The 9808-nt window shown below is 38.0% G+C and overlaps 1 protein-coding gene across 1 annotated transcript; it reads right to left on the bottom strand.

Moving 5' to 3' along the window:
• Positions 1–8578: 8578 nt before the first annotated feature.
• LOC130744333 (uncharacterized) lies at positions 8579–9808 on the bottom strand. Its single transcript, XM_057596522.1, has 2 exons — positions 9605–9808; positions 8579–9136 (listed from the first exon to the last, which is right to left on the bottom strand). The coding sequence occupies exons 1-2, from the start codon at positions 9806–9808 to the stop codon at positions 8579–8581; spliced, it is 762 nt and encodes a 253-aa protein (XP_057452505.1).

Genomic DNA, 9808 nt, shown 5'->3' with positions numbered 1-9808 from the left:
CCTTGGTATTCCTTCTGAGGGGGAGTATTTCGTCTTATGCTCTTACTATTTTTTTTCCACCTTCATTCTTTTTGCTTATGACAAAAAGGGGGAGAACTTATAGTATCTTGACAACTCCTATATTATTTAGCTCAGAATCTAGATATTACTAACGTTGATATTAAGAGTACTAGATTCAGGGGGAGCTTAGCTCAGAATCAAGCACGAGTCTTGGATTCAGAAGGAGCAAGAAAAACTATACACATCAGGATAAGTTTTAACTCTGATACCTTATACTCTGAGTGTATTCAGTTTATTTGTTTAGAGTTGTTCATCAAAATACATGGTTTTGTCATCATCAAAAAGGGGGAGATTGTAAGATCAAGATTTGGTCATGTGGTACAACTCTATGTTTTGATGATAACAAGTATTTGTTTGTGGATGAACAACTATGATACTCTAATGTTTGTCTTGAGTGTTTTGACAAACAGGTTCTGATTCTGACGCCAGAAGATATATTCGTCAGAAGTTCTGAGGATCAGAGGATCTGAAGATCAGAGAATCTGAGGATCAGAGGATCTGAAGATCAGAGGATCTGAAGATCAGAGGATCTGAGGATCAGAGGATCTGAAGATCAGAGGATCTGAGGATCAGAGGATCTGAAGATCAGAGGATCTGAGGATCAGAGGATCTGAGGATCAGAGGATCAGAAGATCTGAGGATCAGAGGATCTGAAGACCAGAAGCTCTGAGGGACCAGAGGCTCTGAAGGTCCAGAAGCAGAAGTTACGAAGGTCAGAGGATCCAAGCATCCCTCTGACTCTGATCACCAAGCTTCACAAGTTCCAACACGAAGCATAACTCTGATCAGAAGTCATTGGTTAAAGGCAAATGTCTCTATCAAGAAGTACAAGAGCAGTGTACTATTCTGACATGCCTACCTACCAAGGTTCAGCCACAGCAGGTTCTGGAAGTTCCAGAAATGCCCTCCAACGGTCATATTCTCTCAACAGAAATATCCTTTGCATCTTGGACTATAAAAGGCTGAAGAAAAGAAGAAAGCTAAGTAAGAGAGAAAAACCAAGAGCTGCAATACAAGAAAAGATTCAAGCCTCTACTTTCTTCATCTGTTCTTATTTAGTTTACACTCAGCTTATTTAGAAGCAAAACCTTTGTAAACACCAACCTCAAACAGTTGTTTGATTTTCCTTAAGGGACCGGGTAGGTCAGTATCCTTAAGAAGACTAAGAGAGTGAATCTTAGTGGTGATTCCTTTAGGAGATCAAGGTTGATCGGATCCTAGAGAAGACTAAGAGAGTGAATCTTAGTGATAGCTAAGTCAGTGTATTGTTAGTCACTTGTAGGTTTCAAGTGCAGTTGTAACAATTATCTGATTAGTGGATTGCCTTCATTCTAAGAAGGAAGAAATCACCTTAACGGGTGGACTGGATTAGCTTGAGGGATTTATCAAGTGAACCAGGATAAAATACTTGTGTGCTTCTCTCGTCTCTCTATCTTTATCCGCTGCACCTTCTATCTCAGAGAAACCGAAAAGATTTACTTTAAATCTTAAGGGGAAAGTTTTATATTCAAAACTCTATTCAACCCCCCCTTCTAGTCGTTTTTCACACCTTCATTGATTTATCAGCTAGCCTAAATTTCAAATTTTCAGATAGAATCCTAACTGATTCATATTTAAATATTCCCAAAATAAAATAATTTCATATAACACATAATAAAAATTTATCAAACAATTAATCTATAATATCCTTCTATTTTTGAAAGCTTCTCCAAAGAGTTAAACTTAAAATAATCCAATTTTCCCTCTTTATCAAGTAATTCTAGAATTAACTAATGAATTAGGGGGAAAATATTAAAATTCCGAAAATAATTATTTTCTCACTTCTAAAGTATCTATGTCCCAATAGGATAGCTCAAGTGATAGGAGCTTGTGGACATATGGGTTGGGTAAGGGGAGGTCCAGGTTTCGATTCCTGAAGAGTTTAAAAATGTAACTATCTTTCACCTTCATCTGGTTTTAGAATATTCCTCTTTCGAATTTTAAAAACATATATCTTAAGATATAGTTTATAGTTTACCTATTTTAACAATTATGAGATAAATTAATTAAATTTATTTTTATTAAAAATTATTTTATAATAGTATTCAAATGTCTATTTAATATTGTTTCAAGAATATCATTTTTTCAATTTTCAAAAGATTTTCCTGAGATAAATATCATATTATCTCCAAAAATCAATGGGAATATGGACCACTCTTTCTCTCTCCTAGACACTATTCACGAAATTTCCAGCTCTTATGGGAATATTTTAATTTTTCTCCACTTCATAAGCTTTAAAAAATTAATTAATAATTTTTGAGCATATTTCTCTATTTTAATCAATTTCGGTTTTGAATAATAGCAATTATGTCTCAAAAATTAATTTATATGGAAAAAAATATTAAAATAGCCAAAAAAACGTCTCCATAAGAAATTATTCACATAGCGCAATGGTTGATGGTGGCTTTTAGATTGCAAGTGCACTCTAGGTCTGCAACATGGAACAACAAAAATTACCCATAATAATGGGCATAGTCACCTGCTAAAAATATTAAGAACATGGCTAAAAATATAGATTTTTAAAAATCCCTTCTCCATTCTCTTGATGGTTAGACCACAGGGACACAATAAGGGGGGTTGGATTGTTTCCATGTAATTCGATCGCGATTGTCTAGATTCACTAGTAGATAGATTGCTTTGGTTAAGCTTGTAGTCCAGACACGAGTTGCGCAGATGATAAATTAAAGAGTTAAGCAGCCGACAATGCACACATGTCTTTTATTCTAGTTCACCCTATATCAGTGGGCTACGTCTAGTCCTGGGCAACATCCAAGATTTCAACTATCAAGTATCAAAGACTTCTCCTTACAAGTATTATTGTATGTGTCTCTTCAGACGCATTGAGTGTTCTTTGAAGGTATAAAAACACTAGAAATTGGGGGTTTGAATAAGGTTTTGCAAATAAAACGTTTCCCTTTAAGATTTCAAGTAAATCTTTCAGTTTCTTAGGATAGAAGGTGGAAATGATAAAAGATAGATGACACAATGATTTTATCCTAGTTCACTTGAAAAACGTCAAGCTACGTCCAGTCCACCCGTAAAGGTGATCTGTTCCTTTTTCGAATGAAGGTAATCCACTAATCAAAGGTTGTTACAATATGCACTAGCACAACTTGCTAAGTGACTAACACACCTATGAACTAGCAACAACTAAGACACACAAGTCTTAGTCTTCTTAAGGATTCTGACCAAATCTGGTCCCGTAAGGAATTACAAACAAGTTTGAAAAATGTTTGGGTTTATAATGAAGTGCTTCTAAACAAGCAAGTGTAAACAGATTTAGAACAATGAAGACATAGATTGCTAAGGATTTCCTTGAGTGTATTTTGAACAATAGTTTCTTGGCTATTTCTTCATTTCTTTAGCATTTATATACTCCAAGCTTCACGTGATGTTTCCGTTGAAATATTATATCCATTGGAGGGCAATTCTGGAATTTCCAGAACCTGCTGTGGCTGATCCTCGTTAGGTAGGCAGTCAGAATAGTACACTGCTCTTGTACTTTTGATAGTGACCAATGCCTTTTGCTTTTGACTTCTGATCTTCAGAGGCGCTTCTCATCATCAGTGAAGCTTCTGATCAGAGTCACGAGGTAGCTTGGATCTTCAGAGCTTCAAGTCTTCAGCATCTGGACCGTTCACTCAGAACTTCTGGTCTTCCTTCAGAGTAGAAGAACTTGGTCTTCAGAACCAACTCTCTTTGGCTCTTCAGAATCTTCAAGTCTTCAGAGTCTTTGACCATTCACTTAGAACTTCTGATCTTCAGAGTCTTCAACACTTGATCTTCGGAACCCGTTATCAGAGCTTCGTCTTTAGAACTTCTGAAGGAAAATTCTACCGTCCATCGGAACGTAGTAAGTGCAGAAGCGGATTATTGGTCAATGTTTGGTCGTTGACTTCTGATGAATTAATCTTTAAATTAGAATCATAACCTGTTTGTCAAACACTTAAAAGACAAACGTTATAGTACCAAAATTGTTCATCCACTATTATATGATTTTTATCATGAAAACCTAGAGATGTACAACAGAACAAAATCTTGGTCTTACATTCTTTATCCTGTCTCTTCAAACATTGGTGAGTATTATATTATATACTACCTCTGCAGGCAACGATTATCATTTATTCAACCTCTCCAGACATTGTTGAGTATTCTTTTATACACTGCCTCTCCAAACATAGCAAGTATTCTTTTGTCACTGTCTCTCTAGGCATAACAAGTATTCTTTTAATACTGCATCTCCAAGCATAAAAAGTATTATTTTACACTACCTCTCTAGGCTTCACAAGTATTTTTTGTCCTGCCTCTCCAAGAATTGTTGAGTATTCCTTAACAAGCCTCTTCAAGCTCAATGAGTATTCTTTTGCCACTGCCTTTCCAGGCATAACAAGTATTATTTATCCTCCTTCCATAGAAATTGTTGAGTATTCTTTAACAAACCTCTTCAGGCTCAATGAGTATTCTCTTACGTCTCTGCCTCTCCAGACATTACAAGTATTCTTTTCCATGTCTCTTTAGGCATATTGATAGGAAGTGATTACAATCAGAAGTGTTGTTCATACAGACTTATGAGATGTATACAAATATACAATAAAATCAATTCATCTCTAGTTGTATAGGATAGAGCTAATAGACAATGAGTTGCTCTCAATCCTTTCTTGGAATTGACTGAATCACCTTGTTAAGTAGACGTTGGACGCTCTTGATCAAGATCATTCATCTGCTTAGCATAGGCTTTGTTGAGTATTTTGTGTTGATGAAGACTCTTTAAGTATTGGCTGCATTTTGCCTAAGTTGTGTGATGTGTTTAATGGTGTGACAAACAAAATTGTCTGTGTGTGTTGTGCAACCTCATGTCTGGAACATCTGGTAGGACATTGTGATTAAGGTTGCTGGAAGTATTTACGTGTTTCACGTTATGTTTTAAGTGTGAAGATTCGTCGGTGTTGCACACAGTTTCATTGAAGGTTCGAAAAACACTAGAAATGGGGGGTTTGAATAGAGTTTTTGAATAAATGGTATACTTTTAGAACCTTTTCAAAACTCAAGGATAAGAACTAAGTGCTGAAGGATAAGAAGTAAAGCACGCAAGTATTTTATCCTGGTTCACTTGAGATAAAAGCTCAAGCTAATCCAGTCCACCTGTGAAGGTGATTTCTTCCTTCTTCTGATGAAGGCAATTCACTAAAATCAATGAATGTTACAACTGCACTTTGCTACCTGCTAAGTGACTAACAATACACTGATTTTCTCACTAGTATCCTCTTAAGAAGCTGATCTACCGATCCTCTTAAGACTAGCTAAACACTGAATCCACCTTGATTCAGTCCTCTCAAGATCCGACCAACCTTGGTCTCTTAAGGAACTTTACAATGTGATGTAAAAGGTTTTGGGTTTACAATAAGTGCTTCTAAAAAGCTGATAGTAAACTCAAATGTTTAAGAACAGTGAAGAAATAATGCTAAGAGATTGTTCGAATAGGTTGAATGTTTTCAGCAAAGTTTCTCAGCTTCTTTCTTCTATCTTCAGCCTTTAGATACTCCAAGGCATATGATGTAGCCGTTGCTAGGGTTTTGTCCGTTGGAGTGGCAATCCTGTAATATCAGACTGCTAGGCTGCACGAGGTAGGTGGCGGACAGACTGAGATTTGTACGATCTGTACAGTGACAGTGACCTGTCCTTTCACCCGCTGACTTGAGATCTGGAGAGCTTTATATGAACGTTGGTGAAGCTTCTGATCACAGTCAGATGGAAGCTTGGATCCTCTGACCTTGCAACTTCTGCTTCTGGACAAGTTCCTCAGAACTTATGAACGTCAGAGCTAGAAAAACTTGGGTCTTCAGATGCCAACTTCTTTCACGTCTTCAGAACTTGAGTCTTCTACTTCTGGACCGTTCCACTGGAACATCTGGTCTTCAGAACTTCTGACTCCGGTTCTTCAGAACTTCCTGAAAGCTTCTATCTTCAGAACTTCTGAAGGATTTGCCACTGTTCAGAACGAACATGGTAAGCTAAAGAGCTCTCTTTTTAGTAACCCTTGGTTCTTCTTCCTCTGAACGAATAGGCTTGGGTCAGATTCAGAACCTGTTTGTCACAACTAAAAAAGACAAATGTTAGGGTACCACAATTGTTCATCATCACAAACCTTAATTGTAATCATCAAAATATAGAGATGCAACCACTGATCAAACCTTGATCTTACAATATCCCCCTTTTTGATGATGACAAAACAAGTATTTTGATGAACAATTTTTAAACAATAAACTGAATACACAAGAGAGAAAGGATCGGAGATTAAACTTATCCTTGTGTAACGGTTTGTATTGCTCTTTCTGAATCTGGAATAACACCTGATTCTGAGCTGGAGTCTCCCCCTGACTCCCCCTGAATGTATGACTTGATGAAATGATGAAGAGTCTAGATTCGGAGTCTTGGAGCTGTGATCAGAGGATACGCGTATAAGGATGTATACTCATCAGAAGTGATGGTTCAGAACTTGCGTAGATCACATAAAAACATAGAGTCTTGTCCAGATATAATTGGAATAAGGCGTCAGTTCCAGGGCATTTGTATGCTTCTGGAATATGAAGAAGATCAAAACGAAGCGGATCAAGATGCGGTCCGGGAGATTGAAGCTCTGAAGGAAGACCTGGCTACCCAGATGGCCTCAATTGATCAGGACATACGTCCTCTCCATCTACAACTTCTCTCAATGAAGAATTCTCGAGCTTTCCTATGTATCTAGGATTAGTTTTCTTCATTCCTCTCTATCCTCTGTACTCTTTCTCCGTTCAGTAATAATAACACCTCTTCTTTGCATCACTTTCTTGTTATTGTTATTGTTGGCTTTGTTTTTCACTCTTTTTGATTATGACAAAAAGGGGGAGTACATAAAATGGTTTTGATAAAAAAAATTATATTTTATAAAACCAGTAGAGGAGAATAAGTATCAATTACTTATAGCACATAGATATTGTCAAGCGTTTCAGAATATGAACAAAATGTATTCCTTATCTGAGACGCTTGACAATATCTATGTGCTATAAGTAATTCATACTTATTCTCCTCTACTGGTTTTATATAATATAAAAAATTTTATCAAAACCATTTTATGTACTCCCCCTTTTTGTCATAATCAAAAAGAGTGAAAAACAAAGCCAACAATAACAATAACAAGAAAGTGATGCAAAGAAGAGGTGTTATTATTACTGAACGGAGAAAGAGTACAGAGGATAGAGAGGAATGAAGAAAACTAATCCTAGATACATAGGAAAGCTCGAGAATTCTTCATGGAGAGAAGTTGTAGATGGAGAGGACGCATGTCCTGATCAATTGAGGCCATTTGGGTAGCCAGGTCTTCCTTCAGAGCTTCATTCTCCCGGACCGCATCTTGATCCGCTTCGTTTTGATCTTCTTCATATTCCAGAAGCATACAAATGCCCTGGAACTGATCTTCAACGTCCTACCGGCGAGTTTTCAGACGAAGGAGGTCATTCAGAATTTCTTGAAGATTCTGAAGACAGTGAGTCTGGTGGGATGTTAGCCAACAATTCAGAAGATTTTCAGTCTTCTCAAGAGCTATAGAAATTTGAGAAGCAGATAGATTAACGCTCCAAGGAAAGACTTGGTCAAATACCATAGTCTTGAGTTCAGAAATCAATTCTACAGAAGTCATTCTTGAACTAGAAGTAAGGGGAGAGTGAAATGACTGATGTGAAGTGAATTGCAGTGGATTGAGAAGAAGGATTGCAGAGATTATAAGGAGGAAAAGTAACAGAAAAACATGCATAAAACTTATCAAATTATAAAAGCATGTGAGTTACTAAGTGGACAGTGCATTGAATAATAGAATAAGAAATTAACACAGTCAACATGAATCAAATGTACTCATAACAAATAAATGCATGCAGGATAAAGGAGAAGGGTTTCAAGGCTTGGAAGAAGAGGGAAGATGTTCGATCAGGAATTTCATCATATCTTCCATTCTGCGGGAGGATTCCTGAATCTGTCTGCTCTGTTCAATCTGAACCAATCCTTGTTGTTCAACCATCTGAAACAGTCTCTGCTGATCATCTTGAATTTGGTCAATTCTGGCAGCAAGAGTAGCAACTTCTGGAGCTGGAGTAGAGGTAGGAACTTCTGGAGCTTGAGCATGAGTAGCAACTCCAGCCTCTGATGACATTTCAGTATCAACTTGAATTGGCCCTTGCTTCTCAACTTCATTAAAAACAGCAACTTCCAGAATTACTATCCCTTCAGAACTGTCTTCTGCAGCCTCTTCTGAAATCATCTCAACATCTTCTGAAGTGCATTCAGAGATAACAGAATCTCTTTCAGCCACAGCTCTTCTCAAAGGTTCACAAACCTTGTGCAGCACCCTCTGTCTTTGCTCATAAGCCCTTTCAGATGCATTATGAATTCTTATACGTTTCTCACTGTCCAGCTGCTTCTGAAATTCATAAGCTCTGCTTTCTGACCATCATCCAAATGCAGACCACAGACCATCAACAAAAGAAGCATCAAACTGATTATCAGTTACCTGATACAACCATTGTAATCTTCTGGTTGCCTCTTCAGGGAACTCCTGAATCAGTTGAATTAGATTTTGAGGTCTGAGAGAGGTTGCCAAGGTTAAGACAGGCTGAGAAGTTCTGGCAGCATTTGAGCTTGAAGCATTGGGACTCTCAGTTCTGGGTTGAGCAGACTCAATCTCATGATTCTTCTCTATGCCCGAATGATCAGACTCATCCATGTGCTCAGCTTCAGAGATAGTCACTTGTCTATTCCCGGAAGTAGCAGTCTTCTCAGGTGAGGTAAAACTCAGATCTCGTGAGTTTACTGCAGAATAGTTGGACAAGGACACATAGGAGGTTTCAGCAGCATCTGGGAGCTGATCTTCAAAGTTGGAAGCCACTTGTTGAATAGGCTTCACATTGAAGGGAGGTTCAAGAATTTGAACATCATCATCCTCTTTTTCTTTCTCCGCAGGGATCTCACTAGTTTGGGTTAATAGGAGGGTCTTTGAAGTGGATGGAGGCTGGGGAGAAAATTGTTGAACCAAATGTTTCAGGGTAGCCTCACTTTGAACAATACCTTGAACGAAGGAATTGAAAGGAGGTACTGGTTCAGTTGTGGTGGATGTGGAAGAGGTTTGAATTGGGATGGATGGAATGGCAGAGGCAGCTGTTTGGATGTTTGTTTGAGGGGCTTGTGTTTGAGTGGGACCTGTTTGGGTTGAGGTAGGCATGGAAGTAGATATAGGTAGGGGTTGTTCAGGAATAATTACTAAAGCAGAATCAGAGTTAATGCTTTTAGTAATTACCTTACTTGGGCTTCTGATGGAAGTGGTTCTGGTGAGTTTTGCAGCCCTTGCAGAATCAGAAGTGCTTTTTGATCTTCTTTCCCTTTGTGCTTCTGAAGCAAGGTCAGATGCTAGCTTCGATTCTGCCTCTTTCTACTGAAGTGGACCCTTCAGAGGCAGTTTCCTTCTCTTCACTAAGGGTACAACATCAGAATCCGTGGATTCTTCAGCTTCTGAAGATTCCCTTATATCCTGAAGCACGTCCTGGATGATCTCACAGTCATCCTGCTCATCTTCTTCTTCCACAAAGATAACTTTTCGCCTCTTGGCCAGAGGAACATCATCATCTTCAGTTTCCTCACTTGAGGATTCTTCCAAGGAGTTCTCAGAACTTTCAGATTCAGACAT

Source organism: Lotus japonicus, chromosome 3, assembly GCF_012489685.1.
Source record: "Lotus japonicus ecotype B-129 chromosome 3, LjGifu_v1.2".
NCBI lineage: Eukaryota > Viridiplantae > Streptophyta > Magnoliopsida > Fabales > Fabaceae > Lotus > Lotus japonicus.
The sequence above is the reverse complement of the archived record's forward strand: the minus strand, read 5'-3'. Positions and strand labels throughout refer to the sequence as shown.